At 34.4% G+C, this 23,211-nt stretch overlaps 2 protein-coding genes and 1 pseudogene across 21 annotated transcripts in view; 1 reads left to right on the top strand and 2 right to left on the bottom strand.

Moving 5' to 3' along the window:
- The window catches only part of LOC110107386 (ribonuclease P protein subunit p29), a 23,993-nt gene extending 15,289 nt beyond the window's left edge, over positions 1-8,704 (bottom strand). For 14 of the 18 annotated variants that reach the window (XM_028696968.1, XM_028696971.1, XM_028696966.1 and 11 more), the window contains exons 1-2: positions 8,529-8,704; positions 1,600-1,653 (exon numbers count right to left, since the gene is read on the bottom strand). Coding sequence is in view for 8 of the 18 variants with exons in the window: in XM_028696957.1 (XP_028552790.1) it covers positions 1,600-1,639 (40 nt within the window). In the remaining 10 variants the exon portion in view is untranslated. Of the gene's footprint in view, positions 1-1,599; positions 1,654-8,034; positions 8,446-8,528 lie in introns of all 18 variants that reach the window. The other 4 variants (XM_028696958.1, XM_028696961.1, XM_028696973.1 and 1 more) reach the window with 2 other exon arrangements.
- Positions 6,756-7,995, bottom strand: LOC114580214 (annotated as a pseudogene).
- Positions 8,705-10,653: 1,949 nt separating the features above from the next.
- On the top strand, positions 10,654-23,211 carry LOC110107384 (probable methyltransferase PMT23). 3 transcript variants are annotated; one of them, XM_020837626.2, is made up of 8 exons: positions 10,655-11,295; positions 11,595-11,744; positions 12,311-12,581; positions 12,682-12,792; positions 16,413-16,584; positions 19,077-19,334; positions 21,797-21,991; positions 22,822-23,211. In XM_020837626.2, the coding sequence occupies exons 1-8, from the start codon at positions 10,762-10,764 to the stop codon at positions 23,003-23,005; spliced, it is 1,875 nt and encodes a 624-aa protein (XP_020693285.1). In that variant the 5' UTR covers positions 10,655-10,761; the 3' UTR covers positions 23,006-23,211. The 3 variants fall into 3 exon arrangements, with proteins under 3 accessions (XP_020693286.1, XP_020693287.1, XP_020693285.1); XM_020837627.2 differs by lacking the exon at positions 21,797-21,991 and having other exon boundaries at positions 10,654-11,295; XM_020837628.2 differs by lacking the exons at positions 21,797-21,991; positions 22,822-23,211 and adding an exon at positions 20,022-21,790 and having other exon boundaries at positions 10,654-11,295.

Here is a 23,211-nt window from a genome sequence, read left to right as displayed (position 1 = left end):
GGGCCCCCCCCCCCCCCCGGCTGCTTGTTCCGGTTCCCTGGGCCGTCTATTCTGGTTCCTGGGCTGCCTGTTCTGGTTCCCCTAGTGGCCGCCCGCTCCTGCCCCCTTGGCCGCCTTTTCCGATTTCTTGTGTGGCTCTTCGAGTGCCGTTGCTGGAATAATTGTTGGACTTCCATTTTTCCTTACCTAATTGGTTTAATTGGGGATGGTTTGGGCTATTTGGCTGCCCCCTTTTCTCCTATAAATTTTAGGTGTTTTGTAAGCAAAAAGAGAGGTTATAATGAGATTTTTGGAATACAAAACCCGAGGGTTTTTTCCTTCTTTGGAAAAGCTTACGAGCTTGTTCCGTTCTTCTTCTTCCTTCTTGGGAAAGCTTGCGAGCTTGTACTCTCCTTCGTCTCGGCTTCTTACCTCTTTCTTCTCTCCGCAAGTTCAACGTCATATGTATCTTTCTTCTCAAGCGATGGAATGCAAGTTTAGGTGTTATTTCATGTTCTAAATGTCCTCGTTATATATCGTTTTGTGTTATAAAATTGTACTTTTCTTATTTTCTAGGAAGTCTTTTAGTATGCTTGCAAAAATTCGGGTCTTCCCTTTTTTTTTTTCTTGCATCAGGATTTTTCTAAGAATTCTAAAGCTCTCTCTAGATGTCAACGGATCAAAAATAATAATAATTAAACTAACATCTTTATATAGAGATTGAGTTCAGGTTTGTTCAGGAATATCTAAAGTATAAGTGATATCTATCTGAAAATATAGTTGTGAAGGGTAGTCTTTGAAATCCATGCAAAAAAATAATGACCATGTGACTTCTACCTTTGACCAACTAGGAGTTTGGGATAATGTTATTATCCTTGTAATAGTGATAAGTTATTTTTTTGTATATATTAATTAAGAAAATTCTGAAGAGTGAAGCTTCATTGCTTTGATCCGAAGAAAATGTGAATAGTCATAAAGCATGAGGCAATGCGCAAACAAGTTCATGAACAAGCAAGCGCAGGCAATGGCATGATCGAGACGATAGACACACTAGAAGATGTGTCTGGGCTACAAGGTGCGAGAAGCAAGCACATGTGTGAAGATGCATGTAGGTGAGTGGACGGCAACAGCACAAGGTACGGAAGTAAGCACATGTGTGAAGATGCATTTAGATGAGTGGATGACAGCAGCACATGAGCAAGATGCTAGCATGAGCACAAGCATAAGCACAAAAAGACCTATAGACATAATCTATCAGAATGGTCGGTGTGATGGCTGGATGGGCGAGCATTACAGGTTGTGGCAGGTTAGGCATTGTAAGTGAATGCAAGGGAAAATGACAAGTGTAAAGGGTGGACACGAGAGAGAGCAAGTGGAAACTATCATGACCTAGCCTGGAAGCTCATAGTAAAAAGTGGGAGGAGCAGATAATCATGATAATGGATATTGTAGGTTGATCCTTGATCTACCATCACTATAAAATAATGATAAAATGGCAATGTTATAGACAATATTACAATTTCATACTTACTTCAGAGATGATTTGTATCAAATAAAATAGTAATCAGAACTTCTAAATCAAAAAATACAATTAATAACTTAGAACTATACTTAACTTACCCATTCCTTTCTTGGTGCTCTTAACCTTTAATGACTCCATTAAGCTCAACTTACCTAAAATATCAAAAATAAATGGGTTGAGTTTACAATTCTAAACTATAGTAACTCAAAGGGAAAAAAAAAGGAATATGCAGGCAGTTGTCATATTTAAATTATAAATAAATCATATAATTTACTTTCTCTTTTCAATAACAATTATTATAAAAAACAATACTTAGCTGTCAGAGTTACCAACAAGAATTTAATATAGCATTCAAACTTAACATTAATAGCATGAATATGAATTAAAATATATCATATCATAGCTTATCTTGTAATATAAATATTTAATACATCTGTCACTGAAACACTGCCATTATCAATAATATTTTCCAGATTATGACACTCTCGAAGTACTAGGTGTAATCCTATACGAGCAAGTGCAAACATCCACAACTAGTACCATGAGGAGTGACTCGATCTTTGAACATGCACATACAGGCATTTCTTTATATCATTTCTTTAGCAATTGCCTTAGCATTCAATGTCTTTTATAAGAAAAAATGCATGGAATGGTATAAAGTTTACATAAGCAATTACAACCAACGATGAAATCTACATGTTATTCATAGCAATATGAAGATCAGTTGCATTAGAGATATAAATCATTGTAAAGCTATTCACAATAACAATATTATAATTATAACTTCATCTCATGTGCATAAATAAAAAGAAATCAAAAGAATATCCAACAAATGCATCGATTTTTGAAGAAAGTAAGCATTACCTTAATTTAGAAAAGAGATCACCCAACCTTACAACATTTTAAATTATGAATTAAAACCTTGGCATCACCTTAAGAACTTGAACTTAGAAGAGCCAACTTAGCAATACTTAAACTTGACACCACAATTAAATTATAATTCAATCCACAAACCATAAATATAGTCAGGTCATACAACTTAAATAATTTACAATCTACAACTTTAATTCCACCAATCATCTTGTTATCCTTTTAAATCTTGCCAAAAAAATAAAATTCATACACTAAAATTATTATTAGCATTATTCTTTCATTTATATACACTACACCTTAATTGTAGTCATTATATAATGACTATAAGCCATATATTAATAACCCATGTATCTTTAGGTATTTATTTAAATAACAAACTGCAATTAGATTAGTTAAGTTTTATTTCTTCAAAATCCAACACTCCATTTAACATGCACTCAACAAACATCATACATAAACTATTACCCATCATACTAACTTATTTTGGTTAAGCCCAAACCAATTAATCTCATACCATTTTAATGGTTATGCATTGTTAAATCATTTAAGAGCATTTTGGCACCTGTTTGGCAATCATCAAAATTAAAGAGAGAAGGATTTATGAGCCATCTCATCGATCATAATATAGCCTCCTCTAGTATCAAATCATATAGTTTAAGTAATAATACATCTCACATCCATCATAAAATATAAGTTTAAAATTCAATTATCTTACCATGCAACTCCATCTTAAACCAATTAGCATCTAGTAATCTAAACTTTAATTCAATTAATTTGAATTGAATCTATCACTAAAAGTTTTGTGAGGAATGTGCATTATAAAATCTATAATTTCATTATTGTAGTCATAACGTTAGTTACTAATATATCATAAAAATAATGCTTTGCTTCGGTACCAGGATTTAAGCAGAATTTAAGAAGGATTTAAACTAATTTCTACCAAAGAGCAAAAATGACAATTTTAAATCCTACACAATCTTAAGGGTCCGTTTAGCAGCAGGATTTGAGCAGGATCTAAGTAGGATTTAGCCTAACTCCTACCAAACATCCAAGATGACAACTTAAATCCCATGTCTTCTCCATTTTGGCCTAAATCCCAGATTTATTAAATTCGGGAGTTCGGCAAATTTACAGGATTTTGCTGAAGAAGTGCAAAAGGGGAGAGATATCAAGAGTTACCTTCGTGGCGAGCTCCCGTCGTGATTGCTGACTAATAAGTAATAACGCTACGGCTAGTAAGATTTTTTTTTGGCATGTTTCGCTGCAGTTAGGGGCATTTTGGTAGCAGATTTGAAGCAGGATTTGCCTTAAATCCTGCCAAACAAAAAATGGGCAACTTAAATTTCACAGAGAATTAAATCCTTCATTTCCCCTTTTTTGTCGTAAATTCCATATTTACTAAATCCTACAGTTGGGCAGATTTATGGGATTTGGCCGAAGAAGCACGCGAAAGGAGAGAAAGTTTGTTACCGCCGCAATGAGCAAGCTCCCATCATCGTCAAAGGAGGTGAAGGAATAATGTTGTCTATCTGTTTGACTTCTGATCCAACTCATTCTAGAGCTCACGCAATAGTGAAAGAAATCGAAACAAAGAAGAGTAAAAGCATGTTGTAGACAGGCGGCCTAAGGAGTGCAATAATATATAATTACAAAATTAATTAAATATTAAATACTAATTAAATGATTAATTAATAATTACCAATTTAATTAATTAGAGATATAATACATAAATAATTACTTAGATAGTTAATAATATATTTAGTAAATACAATTTTTTAAATTATAATTAAATGATTAATTAACTTCTAATTAATCGGTAACTACTATTTCAAATATAAATTAAATTTGAGTTCTTAATGAGCTAATCTTCTTAAATTTTATATTATACATTGCCAAATAGTTTAAAGGATTTAACATTTATCTTGTCAAACAATTTTTAAGATTTAACACACTCAAAATTTATTAATAGAAATTTATAAGATTTGCTAAATCTATTAAAGTTAAATCCTATTCGTTAACGAACAACCCCTTAGGAGAAAGAGTAGATGGAGGAGAAGTTGTTGAAGGAGGCGAAGAAGCTTGTTGAATACCATTTCCTCCCTGTTTTTTGTTAAATCCTAAATTTCATAAATCCAAGCATTGGGCAGATTTAACTTGAATTGCAAGTCTCACGAAACCTCTTCTTCTTTATGCATCGTTGGTCATGTCGATGCGTTCTCTAACAAGCTCCCGCCGAGACTTCATCGCTTCTTTCTCATTTGTTTGTCAACCGGAGGGGTTGTTTGGCAACAAGTAGGATTTAACTAGAATAGGATTTACTAAATCCGCATTTAGTAAATCCTAGAAAATTGTTTGGTAACATGAGTGTTAAATCTTGTGGAGTTGTTTGGCAATGTAATCCAAGATTTAAGGCGATTATTTGTACTATGAATCATATTTAAAATTCATTTGCACTCATACTAACTAATTTTTTAATATTAAATTTTGAATGCTGCAAAGTATCAAAATCAATAAATAACTGACATTATAAAGAAAAACTTGATATACATGTGTACTATAGTAGAACACAATAAAAATCTAAAGCAACATCACTATAGCATCTAATAATAAGATAATGAAGGCGTCCGTATTTGTGAGTACAAATTGCTTTCACGATGATCGACGTCGTTGATTAAATGCTTGTAAATGTTTACTCTCCTCAGTAAATAGCACATGAAAATAAATTTAATTTTAGTAAATGAAACTGTAGTAATACCCTAGCTTCCCATAAGTCAATGGCAATTGAATGCCTAACTAATTTAGTCTAAATTCTCTCCCCAATAGTTGTGTGCATGTTAGGATCTTTCTAATTGGTTTGCACTTCACCCAATTCATTATCATGTTGCATCTCAGTTTGGGACATTTTGAAGTACATGTCGTGTCCATCATAATGCCCTATGAAATTATGCAACACAACACAAGCAAGAACAATATCAACCTATACTTCCAAAGGAAATTGTCTCATTTTGGTTAGCACTTCAAACCTCTCTTTCCAAATACCAAATGTTCACTCCACTATGTTACGTAATTAGGCATGGTGATGCACGTAAGCTCTTGTTATGCTAAGTATCTAAGAGATCTTTCCCCACGGTACTCACTTAGATGATAGTGAAATCCCCTGAAAGGTGCCATAAGCTTTTCAGTGTTTGCATATCCATAATCTCCTAAATAATATTTACCATGTGGAACAGTGAAGCCTCCTTTTTCTACCGCCCATCTTAGTACCCGCATATCACTGTGGAACCCTCCCAACCAAAAGCAATGTAGACAAAATAACGATCAAATGATATTGTCATCATAATTATGTGAAGTAAAATCCTTTTTGTTTCAATATTTATTTTGTAACTCCTCACCCACAATAGAAGGGATATGTGTACCATCAATTGCACTGACTGCATTTTGAAAAAATGGATAGAAATGTTCATAGATTTGTACTGATGGATTGCAGTCAACATCTCTAGAAAGTAATTTTAATAAACTCTTATGCCAATGATACAAACGCTCTAAGCACCAAATTAAAATAAAAACTCACTATCTCAAGTGAGTGTTGAAAGAATCCACAAATTTGTTTGTACGAATGTGCATGTGCAACGGAAAATCGGCAATTGTTCATCAGCACCCATGAATCTACTATCCCTAATCAACCCACGACAAACCAACAACTCCTTCAACTACCCAAATGCCTTCGCCGAAAGTCTAAAACAATCGTACGCCCATAGTGGATGGCCAGAAAGAATGTCAACAATGTAAAGTTGGCAAGTATATGCCCTATTTTACATGGGTCTTTTCATCTTGGGCTCATAAACCCTTGATCAACATATTAATCAATCCTATCAACACTCAAGTTTATCATGTTAATGCCAAACCTAAAAACAGTATCAAATTTCATTGACTGGTTCTGCAACCATAATAAAACTGAACTTCGCTTAAACCATCCCAAACAAACAAGATTATTTTGCATCTTAACATTAATTAAGCCTAGGTAACTGAAATCCATTCTCAAAGCAAATGCTAAATGTTGAATACAGGAAAAACTATAATAGCAAGAACTTCTAAACACTAAAATCGAGTTAGGGGCTGTTTGGTTGTCTAAAAATAAAATGCAGTGTAAAGTAAATGCAGTGCATTCTGAAAACTTTACACCTGTTTGGTTGTCTGCAAAATAAATGCAGGAGAATTGTTTCTCTTGTTTGGTTTGATTGATCCAGAGTAAAGTAAAATCAATTTTTTTGTAATAATTTTAAAGAAACTATGGAAACTCATGCATTCATCTGTTAGTATACCTTTTTAGCACAATTTTCTTATTGCTATATAGTTTTTGAACTTAATTCTTGTTTCTTGTTTGACTAAGGCTTAATTTGAGAAAATTTTATTATTGCTTTCTAAAACACCTTTTTAGTACAAATAATTCTTAAAAAATACCACTTAATACCCCGTTGATAATCTCAATTAAAAAAACTTAAAAAATCCAATCAAATAAAATAAAGTAGAAATCTTTATTATCCATTACAAATACCACTTAATACCAAGCTGTGCCTCATGGCTTTATTTTGAACTACACATAATCTTCATGTTATCCTATAACTTTCACATAAATTCATCAACGGCAATCTTACAAGCATCTCATATTCCTAAAATGAGATGGAGTACTTCGGCTGCTTATCAGGAGTAAAAAGCCCAAAGTGATTCTCTGTCCCCTGCGGCTTCTTCTGATTCTCATCAAACATGGCGAATATGTAGGCCTCAATGCTCCCTGGCCTCTTCGGCGTCTCCTGCCCAACATGGCTAATCAAGTTAGAAACGTATGTTTGTGCGTTCTGAGTAGTCGCCATCGTCCCACCGTCCGACGGCCACCCACTCTCCGACAACACCACCGCCACTCCAGACCCTCCTGCCCTCTCAAGAGCAGAGTAAAGCGCATCAAAGAGATTTTGATTGCTCAACTGACTGTTCGGATCTGTCACAACCGTTCCCGGAGAAGTAAAAAGCGCATATTCAATGGAGATGTCGGCGGTGTCGCCGACGTAGTTGAAGGGTAGATGTTGGCAAGGAGAGGGGCGCCATTGCCGGCGAGAAAACTGACAATTGGTTGCAGAGTGTTCGACGCATCGGAGGAGAAGGCACAACTTCCGATCGGACAGGCAAAGAGAACGTCTTCGAAGGAGCAAAGTCGAACATGAACGAAGGAGCCGAAGAAGCCTATCGTGCAATCTTACACCTCCTGCAAAGCAATGAAGCCGAACAGGAACAACGATTCTTCCGATGAATTTATAACCCGCTCAATACGAGCGGGTTTCTAATTCGCACGAAACAAGCCTCCTAATACACGCCTAATGCTTCCGAAGAATTTCTTTTGTTCCGCTTAAAATTAACCAAACAATCAAATTTAATAATTACATGTAATTATTTTGCTTTACACCCCTAATTCAGGCAACCAAACAACCCCTTAATAAGTTTAAATTTTCACCATATTGGAGAGACCTAACTTCAATTAAGAGAAATTTATAAAAACTTTCATAAAGAATTAACAAAAAATAAAAACGATGGAGCATACAGAAGATTGGAGTCTCGGATGCAGGCATTGAGGTGAGCGTGCTTGAGAACAGAAAAGGAAAACGTACCCAACTGCGAGAGTTCCTCGACGGGCTTACAGAAGTCGGACTGCGAGGAGTATAGGTCGAACAACGACGCTGGACTCTGAAGTGCAGACAGATCTAAGGAGATGTGGTCACTGGACGAATTATCAGTGCCTTAGAATAGGAATGAGTGGAAGAAGAAAGAGCGGATAGCTTCGACAGGGGGAGATGGAGAAGATTGAGATCTCGTTGTCCAGGAATGGGGAGGCAGGCAACTTGATGCTCGAAGCCAGGTACGACTACTACTCCTCTGTCCGCTCTCTCACTCTCCGGGTCTGTTCGGCAACAAGATTTATGCAGGATTTGAGCATGATTTATGCTAAATCCTGCCAAACGGGATTTGAGCGCCCCGTAAATCTCACGGCGGAATAAATCCTCCGTTTCCCTCGTTTTGCCCTAAATTCCGTATTTACTAAATCCTGTAGTTCGGCGAATTTACGGGATATGGCTGAAGAAGCGCGCGAAAGGGAGAAAGTTACCTTCACAGTGAGCGAGCTCCCGTCATTGCTTCCGATCAAAATGTCGTAACTTCCGATCCGACAAGAAGGGAACGTCGTCGAAGGAGCGAAGCCGAAGTGACCCGTGCAATCTCTACACCTCCGGCGAAGAAACGAAGCTAAAGAAGATGAAAATCAAACCCTAAACCCTAGACGTCTCTAAGCTATTACTGATTAACTTAATTAATATAATTTAAAATATTAATAATTAAGAAAATTAATTAAATAATTAGTAGTATAATTAATGCATTTATAATTAATCAATAAAACTAATTAAATAATACTTTAAATTTAATTAATCAATAGTAGGAGCTAGTTAAATAATTAGTTATTAAAAATATCTATATTAATATAATTAGATATTAAATACTTATTAAATTAACACATAAACAATTAAATTAATAAATAATAGTATAATACTATAATTAGTCATTTAATAATTTAATAATTAAGCTTACTTCTAATTAAATTATTTAGCATTATAATTTATTGATTATAATTATAATTACAATTAATAAGTTATTTGTACTTAACATATAATTAAATTCATAACCTATTAATTTTAATCTTAAAATGAACCAATCGTATTAAATCCTAGATTAAGTTGCCATTTCATAGGATTTAAAAATTATTGTGCCGAACAATTTACATAATTTAACATACCTTAGACTTATTAAATCTTGGATTTTCAAGATTTACTAATTCCAACAAAAGTTAAATCCTACTTTTGTCAAATAGCCCCTTTCCGTCGCTCTGTCTATCACTCTCCTGCGCGTTGAAATGTTAAATCCATCAAGCTTCAAAATTTAGTATATCAGGGATGTAGGGCATCTCCAACCAAAAATTTCATTTTTCACTCCAAAATACAGTGAAACTCAAAAATGTCGAGAATCAACTCCAATCGAACTCCATTTTGCGGGCTTTTGCAAAGGTAACGGTCTTTCTCCTCTTTGGCGCATTTCTTATGCAAGTCTGGTTAAGACAAGAAAGTGGTGTTGATGAATAGTGTGACGCCAATATTGACATCACATTGTTCACCCGAAAAGCAAATAGCGAAAAATTTCGCGTTCCGCTGGAGCGACGGAATGACTTCATAGACATGTTTTGTGTTCGGTTGGAGATGATCTTACAGCGAAGAGGAGTAGACAGAGGTATTCCGCAAGTTTGAAGGGCATAAATCATGTTTGTCCGAAGTCGTAGCAAGATAGAAGCACGTGAGGCCGAAGCAGCAATGGCGAAGAAGTAACAAACCACATGAAGCAAATGCGAATTTATAAAAAAAGGAGCAAATTTTTAATAATTAAGTGAAAAAAAAAAACTATTTTAAGAGATAATCTAGAAAGGGCAATACTTAAAACGAATTTTCGCATTAAGGGCATAGTTGAAAATATTTTTTTGTTTCTTAGAATGCAAAAAAAAAATCAAAATCTATTTGTATTGAAATTTTATGTTAATCTTCCCGGAATTTGACGAATATACTTCTAATATATTATTTAATTAATTACTATATATTATATTATATTTATTAAATTATTTAATAAATGATGAGTTGAGAAATTGACTACATATACTTCTAATATTATTAAAAAAATTTAAATTTATCAAAGAATATTATTGGTAGTTAATTAATCTTGAGTCATATATTATTGGTTTTTATATTATTACTAATATAAACCATTAGAGGGTAAATTCTTATAATTATAATATTTAGATTTTTTTTTTGTTATGAGAGATTTTAAAATAAACTTTTCACTTAATTATGTAAATTTTACGTTCCATAGTTTTTATATCATTTAATTTTTTGTCTCATATTTAGAATAATATCATTATTATTATGTTAATTTTATTAAATTTTAATAATATTATTATTTATTGCATCATCCGATTAGAACCCGATTTGATTGGTCGAATCATGAACCTCTTCTTTTTTTTTGTTCTTATCTTATTTGATAAAGTTTCGACCTGTAAAATATATTTGAAATAATTTATCTTTTTTTTTTTTTGGAAAATTTGTATCCCTTAATTAGTATTTTTTTAGAAACCATTAATTAGTAGTTTTGATACACGTGTAAATTAATTTGAGGGCATCAGACATTTAGACTCCTTGATGGGGCAAATTGATGGATACTCCGTCGTAAAGATTTTTCCTTTTCCAGAGTTGCACAATCATATTTAAGAAGTGCTCGACGATCATCGCCGCCACCTTTCGCCGTGAATGGCAACGACTCGAATCCAATTGAGCGAGAGACGGAATCCCTTTCTCCTAACTCTGGCTGTCCTGATCGTCACCCTGCTCGTCATCATATACTTCACCACCGACATCACCAATCGCTTCTCCACTTTCTACTTCCCCTCCCCAGATCTTAAATCCTCTAATTCCAATCCTTCCACTCCTCAATCCCAGCTCTTCCCGCCTTCTGCTCCAAATCCTCGGGCTTCTTCCACATCGTTTTCCGGGGATGGCTCGTCGAAGCTTGACGAAAGAGGAGAAGGAAAGGGAGTCAGTGGAGATGGCGAAGAAGTCACCAAGGAGTTTGATTTCCGCTGGGAGATCTGTGGGAGGGAGAAGGGATCCGAGGCGGTGGATAACATCCCGTGCCTGGATAACATGAAAGCGATCAAGGCATTGAAGTCGAGAAGGCGTATGGAGCACCGGGAGCGCCATTGCCCAAAGCCGAGCCCGAGGTGCCTGGTCCCCCTCCCCCTCGGGTACAAGATACCGGTGCCCTGGCCGAAGAGCAGAGACATGGTGAGATTGAGTGTTCGGTAAGAAATTAAACATCACGGGTTTCTTTTTATCTAATATTATAGTCTCCTCTGCAGTCGATCTGTTAACAATTACAATAGTATTGTTGAAGCTATGCTATATGCAATAAAAATCTTTTTGTGAACGATGTGAGTAGTGTTCGAATTCATTTGTTAACGTGATCACATTCTTGTTTATTCTATAAGCTATACACCTTTACTTGCGTATTTAAGTATGGTAATTTTAGAATTCAACGATTGATTAATGTTTGCTTGATTTTTAGTTGATTAATTTGTTTCCAGATATGGTATGACAATGTTCCTCACCCTAAACTAGTTGAGTACAAGAAGGATCAAAATTGGGTCCGAAAATCTGGTGAATATCTTCTTTTTCCCGGTGGTGGAACTCAATTTAAAGATGGAGTAAATGCCTATACTCACTTTATTGAGAAGGTATGCGAAGAAATTTACATTGAAGAGTATGTGAAATCATATAAATCAAAGTAATTTCAAATTTCTAAATCACAACTTTTACTGTTTCTGTTACATTGTTATCTAGCTGTTATACTTGTTTAGAACTTTTTGCATGCTATGGATTGTTTTTCAGGTATTTTGGTTTTGCAAACTGATGTTACTTCTCTAGATTATCAAACTTGGCACAAATTCTTTCCTCAGCTTATTGAAAATAACCAGGATATTTTAATACGTTCGAGAAATAAATGATCTTACCAAGTTGAAAAAACGAATATAAGTAGTCAGAAGGCTTTTTTCTACCTAAGAAATGGAACATGGGATGTCAAAGGAATGATGGCGTGCTTACCTGACTGTGTGCTTCATCATAAAGATCAATCTTTTGCAATTTTTTCCAGAAAATATTTGATAATTTTGTGTGAATATTTCTCTTGTTCACTCTTTTGATGTTAAAGAATTTCAATTTGTTTTTCTATAAGAGAGAACTGGCTGCATTAGGTTTCTGAGAGTTGAAAACTTATTATGTTCATACTTGTTGGATAACCCAGACTTTGCCTGCTATTGATTGGGGTAGACATACAAGAGTTGTACTTGATGTTGGTTGTGGTGTTGCAAGCTTTGGTGGGTACTTATTGGATAAAGATGTCATCACAATGTCTTTTGCACCGAAGGATGAGCACGAGGCTCAGATACAATTTGCCCTTGAGCGAGGAATTCCGGCTGTTTTGTCAGTTATTGGTACCCAACAATTGACTTTCCCTGATAATGCATTTGATCTGATTCATTGTGCCCGGTGCAGGGTGCATTGGGATGGAGATGGTAACTATAACCTTTCTACTAAACTGTCCATGCTTATAAGATTTATATTTATATCATTAATAATCTTATGTTTTTAACCAATGATTATTTTCAATTCTAGGTGGAAAGCCATTAATAGAACTTAACCGGATACTTAGGCCTGGTGGCTATTTTGTTTGGTCTGCAACACCAGTTTATCGTGACGATCCAAGAGATCAGGGTGTCTGGAATGGTTAGTCCCTTGCTTTAGGTTTGAATAGTGAGTTTTCAATCAGGTTAGTTTTTATGAAAGGTGAAATCACAGTGTTCTTTATCTTGATAAATATAGAAAATATAACTGCTAATTAATAAATATGGAATTGTTGTTGAAAATATTTGGAAAAAGTGCAACAACGACATCAATCTTTTATCCCACTACGTGGGGTTGGCTACATGAATCATTTTTTTCTCCATTGCTTCCTATTAAGAGTCAAATTCTCATTTAAATTTAATAAGAAAATGTCAGTTCTAATAATTTCTAACCTAGTCTTTTTAGTCTACATTTACATTTTTTAACATATGTCCGATCTAACGCATGTACTCTTCTAATCGAGTCATCGGAAGGCCCAATCCTCAAAAAGTGTGCATAAAAAAAAACATGTATTAACAAATAATGACTAATTAAACAAATAAATTGATAAGGACATAAAAGCATGAGAAGGTGAGATTAATTTATACCCTTAGAGCAGATAATGTTCTTTCATTCAGGATTAACCATTGTTGCTCCCAATGTTATTGAGGATTATGCTTCATTTTAACGACGCACAATTAGATGGAAGTTTTGTGTAAAGCCCATATTCTTTGGTTATCAAGACTAAGGACAATTAAGAAATATGAAAAATATAAGGATGGGCAGAAGTATGAGATATTTTGTTTGCAAAAAAAATCAAACTAGCCCTCTAACTATTAATAAGTTTCTAATTTATTCTCCGAGTTCCACACTACCCCAACTAATCTCTTGACTTTTGAAAATTGTTCTAATTTTGTCTATCCATTAACAAATCTCTCCAAATTGACAGAAAGTGCTTATGCTCTCTTGCCACATAATTTGGCAATGGCATTTATTAACAAATTTATAAATTCTATTTTTTAACTCATTTATCAAAACTGGTTACTTGTGCTAATAATTGGAATACATAATTTAAACTAATAGGAGTGCAAAAATATAACATAAGGTATCTATTTACAAATATAATTTATGTCATAATAACTTACTAGCTTGATACTCATTTCAAATATTTCTTTTACTAATTCTTCAACATTATTATTATTTTTAATTAACTTTCATTCAGGCTTTTGTATATATTATAATTCATTAAATACAAAATAGAGTAACATAAGAAATATTATCTCACATACACTTGCACTACCTAAAATATCCTCACATCTAACTTTGGTGTTAACTTTAACTAACATTTTTGGCCCTAAACCAAATTAGATCAATTTTCAATAATCGATATGCTTAATTGGAATAGAGCAAAATTGTAGGACTAAATTTGATACTCACTAATAGTTGGAAGACCTATTTGGAGTCGTTTCTCTATTTTATTGTATATGTTAAGTAAACAATGCGATTGAACAAAACATCTATATTACTTAATCAACCTCACTATCCTTTATAAGAAGCACATCCTTGAATTTTTATTTTTAAGCTACATGAATATTGAAGTAATTATCACAAAAAATTTAGTGAACTTTCACCCATTTCTCTTTTGGAATGGGGATAACTTCCCTTTTTTAAAGCCTTTAAAGCAAGAATTGAAACCAACAATCCTCTATAATGGTTTAAAATAAATTAAAAAAAAAAAGAAGCAAAACATGAGTCCACTATTGGATTCAATTACCTCAAACCTGCATTCAATAATGCTTTTTGTAGGCTAAAGATTGAGGGTGGATTGCAACTCCTTGAAACAAAGTTTAGAATTGTTCCTTTGTAATCATAAGCATGATAGGGTAATATGCATAATAACATTTTGATGATCATTTTATGAGATTTATTCTCACAAGAGATATTAATGACTTGAGCTCCAATCCCATAACTATGGTCTCACAATTACTCTCACCTTGTAGAAAATGAAGCATTTTTCTTAAAATTTGACTTTCTTGATTGATACTTGTTGTGAAATGTTTCTCTGTTTTTCCATGAACCATAAGGCTATCATCAACATTTTAATCATTGAATTCTCCACTCTTTAGTAGTTATTTCGAATTCTCCACTCTTTAGTAATTATTTGGAATTTATGGCTAGTTTAGTTTCTGCCATTTAAAAGGTGATTTTATCATAATATATAGTATCTATAAAATGTTTATATTATTTGGGCATAGAACTTAAGAGGATTTCAGCTTCAATGCTTTTAAGATCCATCATGACCTTATTAAAGTTGTCCAAATGCTTCTTTAGTGGCTTAAGATTGATCCATTTACAAGGTGTATAACCTGGTCATGAGGTATAATTGATTTGCAAGGGCCTTTTCAAGTATACGGATTCAAGCTCCCTTCAAACATCAACAACCGACTCCTCCTTGACAATCTCCGTTAGAACTTCATCTCCAAAACTATAGAGGATTGCAATATGAGCTATCTTTGTTAGCATTATCAAATCAGTTATTTACCTACTCCTTTTTCAATACTTCTAAAGACAAAGCTGCATCCAAGCCTTGATGCACGAGCTACATCTTCATCTTCAGTCTTCAAAGATCAATTATTTTGCCATGTGAACTTCTTTATCTCCCATCTTGCCAATACCATCTTCAGTTTTTGATTCTCAGTACTCTAACAACAATTCTAAGAACAAGAAGAGATGAGTTAAGAATATCTTTTAACTCTTCTTGATTGAAACCCTTGCTTGAATCAAAAGTTTCTCCAGGGCAATTAATCCTGTTCTTACCCAGAATTCAAGTTCTTTAATTTGCACTTCACTTTCAACCTTTATCCTTTAGCCAGTTTAGCCTTCTTCCCAGAATTGGTCTGGCTTAATTCCTTTGTTGGTTAATTGAATAATTGATCGAACTGAATTGGCTAACCATATGCATCATATACTCGCTCTTTCTTTTTTGTTCTAACAGATCATAGCCGTGGTTATACATGCATCAACATAACATGTAACTGCCTTTGGCAACCATTTCGCTGGCTTTTGTTTTATTGAATATCTTTCTATTTTTTTTTTTTCAGTTCACTTTTTCATTAATTTGAGTTTCCCTGTTGTTGTCTCCTGTTATCACCGCAAAATTTCAGATCTCTCCCGAAATTTACTTTATTCTTTTAAGTTAAAAATATACAAATACTAATGAGATTAGCTACGCGAGCATCTGGATGAGCTTTACTGGAGAAGTTAATCTGTTTCAAAATCTTTTACATTGAGAATTCATCAGGGCTTATATATGAAGCACATATGCAGGCAACAGTACGCGCTTATGCTCATCGCATGAGCGTAATTACTGATTTTTTTATATTAAATCTACCAAAAAGATAGTGAAGAGATTTTTTATGCAAATGTCATGTTTTATTCATCATATGTATATTTTTTTTGGGACTTTTGAGCGAATTTAATGCAAACTCGCACATACATCACATATGTAAACTTCGAACTCAAGACTTCTTGGTTGATATACTATGCTCGCATCCAACAGATTAAGGTGAGCTGCATTATCATCAGTATCTTAATACTCAAATTTGAGTGAATGTTTTTGTCCTTTTATGGTTGCATGAACTTTTTTTCAAAATTCTGTTGAAGTTTTAAAGTTAGTACAAGAGTATGAATTCAACTTTTCTTTTTCTCATACTAAATGACTACAGCTTTTGTGTTTCCCGCAGCTATGATAACTTTGACAAAATCTATTTGCTGGAGAGTAGTGGTGAAAGCAACTGATGTAACTGGAATTGGACTTGTCATATATCAGAAGCCTACCTTAAACTCATGCTATGATGAGAGAAAAGTCAACAATCCTCCCTTATGCATTCAGAAAAACAGATCTAGTATATCATGGTACTATCCGCTAATATTTATCTACTGTATAAATATTAGTTATTTGTTTTATGGGGGGGGGGTTGGTCGGCATGCTTGTGTGGGGGATTGATTTGGGATTGAATGTCTTTCCACTCTTGTCAATCTTAATTTAGGAAAGAGGATTTAAAATGAATCTCTTCCTAATTGAAATTCCAATTCAAATTGGCTTGATTTAAGGGGTTTTCTAAATTAAATCATCCTATTTTAGGAAGAAAATTTTAAATTCAAATTATTGGAAATCTAAAATTAAAGCCTTCCTAATTTAGGACAAGAGAAAAAGGGGAGATGGGGGCCGGCGGCTTGGAGGGGAGGGAGGACGACGGCTAGGAGAAGGGAGTGAGGAGAACTATGAACCCGGACGCTTCATGCGGCTGGTGGGTAATGCGTTGCCCTCACCTAGGGACTTCACCAATGTTCTCACAAGAACTCTCAAAACTCACAAAGGAACAAAAGTACAAAAAATTCATAATAATCATCATTACTCTATCCAAAGAAAAGGAGGGGTTATAAATATCCCAAATTACAATGATTAGACAAAGACAAAAGTGCCCCTAAGGGCCACAAACAACTACTCCCTCAAGTGAGGGTAAAAATGAAAAAAAATTGCAATAATAAATCAAATACACATATAATAATAATAATACCCAATACAAATGATAGCTAAAAAATAAAGTTGTGCGACCATGGCCGTAGATCGTCGGCCCCTTCTCTGGTAGGCTCTCCATGGTCGAATGTCCTCATCACACAGACATCACATTCAAATTTTGAAATATGGATTAATGCATTGGTGATGCTTCGAATATCGTGATGTGGGTGACCCAGCAGGTACTGCCACTGATAGGGGAAAATCGATGATGATAAGTTAATGGATCAACAATTGGAAAGATAAATAGTATATCCTGATAGCAATGTGTCTAGCAATGACTAACAATCCCGTCATGCATTCAAAACATAGCAAAAACGATTACCTATTTATCAGAGAGAGAAGATAAACTTAGGTGTAGTTAAGACGTTTATTACATCAGAAGAACTGGTGGCAGAAATTTTAACTAAAGGACTGTGCATGAATCAACCTTGGTATCTTAGGAATACATTGACCATATTTTCAACCAATGGTCAATTTGAGGATAAATGTAAAGTCAAATGCAAGAGCAAGAATGGAAATATTTTGGAGGGATCCTTATTGATAGCAACATTAATTCATTCATAGCCTTTAAAATAGGAGATGATGCTCATGGATATCAGATTTTGTTCCTTGCGCTCTTCTATATTTGAAAAAATCCTAATTAAGGATAAAACTATCCTTACTATTATCACATTCAAACTATTTTAAAAATTTAAAACAAATAAGGAAGATTCAGCTATTAATGATTTGGGCCAAAAAGACTTAAAAATTGGTCTGGTTTAATTCCTTTGTTGGTTGATTGAATAATTGAGCGAACTGAATTGGCTAACAATATGCATCATACTCGCTCCATCTTTTTTGTTCTAACAGATCATAGCCCGTGGTTATACATGCATCAACATAACATGGAACTGCTTTTGGCACCCATTTCGCTGGCTTTTGTTTTATTGAATCTCTCTTTTTTTTTCTTTCTTTTTTTTCAGTTCATTTTTTCGTTAATTTGAGTTTCCCTGTTGTTGTCTCCTGTTATCACGGCAAAATTTCAGATCTCTCCCGAATAATTTACTTTATTCTTTTAAGTTAAGAAAATACAAATAGTAATGAGATTAGCTTTTCGAGCATCTGGATGAGCTTTACTGGAGAAGGTAATCTGTTACAAAATCTTTTGCATTGAGAATTCATTAGGGCTTATATATGAAGCACATATGCATGCAACACTACATGCTTATCCCTTGAGATTTCTCTTATGCATGAGTGTAATTACTGATTTTTTTATATTAAATCTACCAAAAAAATAGCGAAGAGATTCTTTATGCAAATGTCCCGTTTTATTCATCATCAATATCTTTTTTTTTTTTTTTTTTTTACTTCTGAGCGAATTTTATGTAAACTCATACATGCATCATATATGTAAACTTTGAACTCAAAATCTCTTGATTGATATCATATTCTCCCATCCAACAGATTAAGGTTTCAGTATCTTAATACTCAAATTTGAGTGAATGTTTTGGACTTTTTATGGTTGCATAAACTTTTTTCAAATTATCTGTTGAAGTTTTAAAGTTAGTACACTACAGCTTTTATTTTTCCCGCAGCTATGATAACTTTGACAAAATCTATTTGCTGGAGAGTAGTGGTGAAAGCAACTGATACAACTGGAATTGGACTTGTCATATATCAGAAGCCTACCTTAAACTCATGCTATAATAAGAGAAAAGTCAAGAATCCTCCCTTATGCATTCAGAAAAACAGATCTAGTATATCATGGTACTATCCGCTAATATTTATCTACTATATAAATATTAGTTATTAGTTTTACAACTTCTCGGGCTTTATGAATCTGTAGGTATACTCCTCTTGAAGATTGTCTGCCTCCTGTTCATATTGCCAACTCTGATGCGCAGCAAACTTGGCCTGTTTGGCCTGAAAGGTTAAACGTTTGGCCTTCAAATATATTTGAGTTAAACATAGAGTATGGTGAAGAAAGATTCTATGAGGACATGAAGCACTGGGAAGTACTTGTATCAGGTATTTACACGTTTGATCTTGCAATAAACTGGTCAAGCTTCCGTAATGTGATGGACATGAATGCTGGATTTGGAGGGTAAGTTTAAGCTTTATTGTATTTGCGCAGTTTATCTTCATTGCATTCATGAATGTGATGGACATGAATGCTGTATTTGCGCAGTTTATCTGAGCCTGTTTGCTTTGATTGATGAAATGAATGCCTTATTTTTTCATTCCATGAACTTCAAATGGAACCCTTATCCCTGCAATATTTCCATTAAGGTCAAAAGAGATTGCTGAAACAAAGCCTTTATCCTTTTTTATTTTTTTTTGAGCTCTAAATTAACATAATTTTTTGCAAATTAGATGGCTTGCCTTCAATGTTGCTGCAGATAACTAAATAGGTTGCCATATGTCAAAGCATATCCAAGGTGTTAGATGGATGTGTTGTAACTTTTTGATGGGGCCTTATGCTTCATGCTTCATGCTTGAAGTAAAGGTTTAATCACAATGAGGATTAGCCACAGCTTGAGCAGCTGGTTTTTTTAATGCTCATCAAATACACTTGATTCCTTTAATTGTAGTCTTTTTCACTTTCCCTTATAAATAAAAGTTGACTTTACGAGATTTTAGGGTAGAACCCAAAGGAGAAAAAAAGAATAGTAGGCTATATGATAAGGGGAAATTTTACTTTATATGCCTTACAATATGTTGGCTAAATATATATGCAATTTGTTTTCTTTGAGAAATATGCTTGAAACTTTGTTTCTGATAAATTATGCAGACAAATCTCATAGGGGGAAGGCATCGAGATGCCAACAGCCTATGAAGGAGAAGATTTGTTAGTGGGATAGGTGGTATTCAAGAACGAAGAGAAAGGCGAAGGTTCAAACCAAGTTCGAGCCTTGATTTGAACAAGAGCTCAAATTCGAACCAATTCAAATCGATTTCGCAGCAAACTGTGAATAGAAGAGCCTGTTATTTCATTCGAAATGATTTTTCGTGCATCTTTTTCAAAGAAAACAAACAACAAAGATATTTTATCAATTATGACTATTATAAGGCATATAAAATCAAATTTCTCTATGATAAGCTAAGCTAAGAAGTGTTTTTTTTTAAGTCACCTAGTACATTTGATGAACTTCCTGTTGACACATGACATAAATTCTATTTTGAGTTATGGGGCAAATTCTGTGAGAAAATGTCAAATTTCTATCAAGGCATCTATCCTGCATGATGTGTATAACTGAAGGCGTAAATGAGTTGAGTTTAACTTGAGTCACAACTAACATAATCTCGGCTCATCGGTCTAATGGGAGTTTTGAATTGAGCTTGAGCTGGAGTTTAGTTCATAGATTGAGCTTGAAGGCTCCACTATTTAGTGGAAGGCTCAAGCATGACTGGTGAACTCAAGATCACTAGAGAAGCCTCGTGAAGAAGTCATGATGGAAGCTTGTGGGAGAAGTTATCAATGCGGTGAGAAAATTGTGATGGGAGCTTGATAGAGAAGGCATTGACGGAGCTGACAATGTTTGAAGAAGAAAAAGAGGAAGTTGCAATAGGACTACTGAAGTTTGAAGAAGAAGAATAGGAAGTCATAATGTGATCAGTGGCGTTTGAAGAGGAAGTCACAATGAGACTTGTCGCTGGCAATATTTGAAGTAGAAAAAGAAGAAATAGCAATTGGACCGGCTCCTAGTAGTGTTTGAAAAGTAGAAGTCGTGATAGGAGTAGGACCATTCTTAAATCAAGCGGTTGAGGAACCCTTCATGGATTTATTGTCAAATAAGGGAAAAACAAGATTTACGATTCAAATTTAATTCAGTTGGCTTGCAAGTCAACAAGCTGAATCTCAAGCTCAACTTAAACTCATATAACATATAAGCTATAATAAGAACTCAAGCTCAAGGCTCAATAAACTCAACTGATGAGCTCATTAGCAAGTCAAATTCAAGTTGAATTAGGAGCTGGCTCAGCTCACTTTCTCCCCTATTTCTACCATATTAACTAGGTCTATATTTGAAATTGGTTATATTGTATTCTATACCTTTAACTTCTACAGTTAGGGTAACCTCCAGTTATTTTTCGTTCTCTTAAACATTCACAATATCACTTAATCCATTTTATACTTCTCTCTCCTTATTGAAATTGCTGATTTTGTTATTTTAAGCCTCTTTAGCTTCTTCATCATGAGAACCTTGGCTTAACACAAGTTTATTATCAAATGAAAATCTTGTTGCATCACATCGTCAAATTTTATATCGGACTTGGTTACTGCATTCCGTTTGAGGGAGTTAATGTGAATTTCGGTAAGAAGATAGAGATAAATCCTACAGAGTTCCTACTCCCACAGAAAGAAGAGTCATTTTCCTTTGTACTTGTCTGAGAACTGCATGGATGTACACGTAGGAATTAAAATGGAATACTGCACAATCAATTGTCTACTTTATTTCCAGTTAATTCCACCCAAAAAAAAGAACAATTTGCACTTACAACTTACAGTTGTCTTTCTGCAAAAATTTTATCTGATCAAGTAAATTTTTTATTCAATCATTACAGGTTTTCTGCAGCACTAGTCAAAGAACCTCTATGGGTAATGAACGTTGTGCCGATCCATGGACTGGATACTTTACCCGTCATCTTTGATAGAGGTTTAATTGGAATATATCACGACTGGTGTGAATCATTTAATACATATCCTAGAACATATGATCTGCTGCACTCCAGTTTTCTATTTGGCAGTCTTACAAAGAGGTAAAATACTTTGATTTGTATCCACATCCATGTGAAACCCCTCAAGTAAAGCAAGCTAAACTCATAAACATCGAGACGTCTTTTGGTGTAATGGTTGAAATTTTATTAAAAAAATTTGCAGTTAAGCGTGCTCGTCCCAGAGCAATTCTGGGATGGGCGACCTATTAGGAAGTTACACCAACAAGACAAAACTGTGAGGCTCTTAGGCCAAAGTAGACAATATATCGATAGTTAAGAGTTTATGCTGTTACAAATGATATCAGAGCAATACACTAGCCGGAAGATGGGAACTAAGTGTCATACAAGACAAAGTGCTATGTAATATAAACCACCTCTTGAACCCTGTATGGGATAAAGTGTTACATGACGGGAGCCACAACTTGAACTTGTAAGGATCACCTCTAGAATCCTATATGCTTGGTGGATGATTATGGGACAAAGATGATGAGCATGTTAGTTAATTAAGCGAGGAGATTGTGAAACCCCTTGAGTAAAATAAGCTAAATTCTTAAAATTAAGGTGCCCTTTGGTACAATGGTTGGAATTTCATTAAGAAAATCCGTAATTAAGCGTGCTCATCCCAGAGCAATTCTGTAATGGGTGACCTACTAGAAAGTTACACTAACAGGCTCAATAAAGCGTGAGACTCTTAGATCAAAGCGGACAATATCTCGATAGTTAAGAATTTGAACTGTTACAATCCATTTATCCAAAACCTTAAACCATCCAGCTCTCACATTTGCAACATAGTTAAAGCATATTTGTAACAATCAATTATGTTTCTGTTCTTTAACTTTAATCCCAATGCTGCCTTGCCGTCCATTACGTAGGTGTGACCTTGTAGACGTGGTTGCAGAAATGGATCGACTATTAAGACCAGGTGGATGGGTTTTGATTCAAGATACAGAAGAGATAATTGAGAAGCTAAACTCCATGTTGCAGACGCTTCATTGGGATACTAGCATCCACAAGGGCGCTTTTCTTGTTGGTAAAAAAGGTTTTTGGCGTCCTTGATACACCACCTTCCTTTCTAAAGGTTTTGGTCATTACCTAGTTCCCTAATTTTCCATCAAATAAAAATGTAATTGATTTACATTACGAGAGCAATTTTTTTCCCCACATCTTGTTAGCTGCCAATGAAGTTTTTTTCTCCATCCAAAATGTTTTGTGGAATTTGTTTGAATGCTGATTTTTCTTGCACTGCTTGGAGTTTGTTTTTA

Source organism: Dendrobium catenatum, unplaced genomic scaffold (assembly GCF_001605985.2).
Source record: "Dendrobium catenatum unplaced genomic scaffold, ASM160598v2 fragScaff_scaffold_853, whole genome shotgun sequence".
Classification (NCBI taxonomy): Eukaryota; Viridiplantae; Streptophyta; class Magnoliopsida; order Asparagales; family Orchidaceae; genus Dendrobium; species Dendrobium catenatum.
The sequence above is the reverse complement of the archived record's forward strand: the minus strand, read 5'-3'. Positions and strand labels throughout refer to the sequence as shown.

Excerpts from the sequence above, each read along its gene's own strand:
- LOC110107384 (XM_020837626.2), top strand. The coding sequence starts at position 10,762 with ATGGCAACGACTCGAATCCAATTGAGCGAGAGACGGAATCCCTTTCTC. Across the intron at positions 11,745-12,310 it reads ATACTCACTTTATTGAGAAG|ACTTTGCCTGCTATTGATTG; the intron begins GTATGCGAAGAA and ends TGGATAACCCAG. Across the intron at positions 12,793-16,412 it reads AGATCAGGGTGTCTGGAATG|CTATGATAACTTTGACAAAA; the intron begins GTTAGTCCCTTG and ends TGTTTCCCGCAG.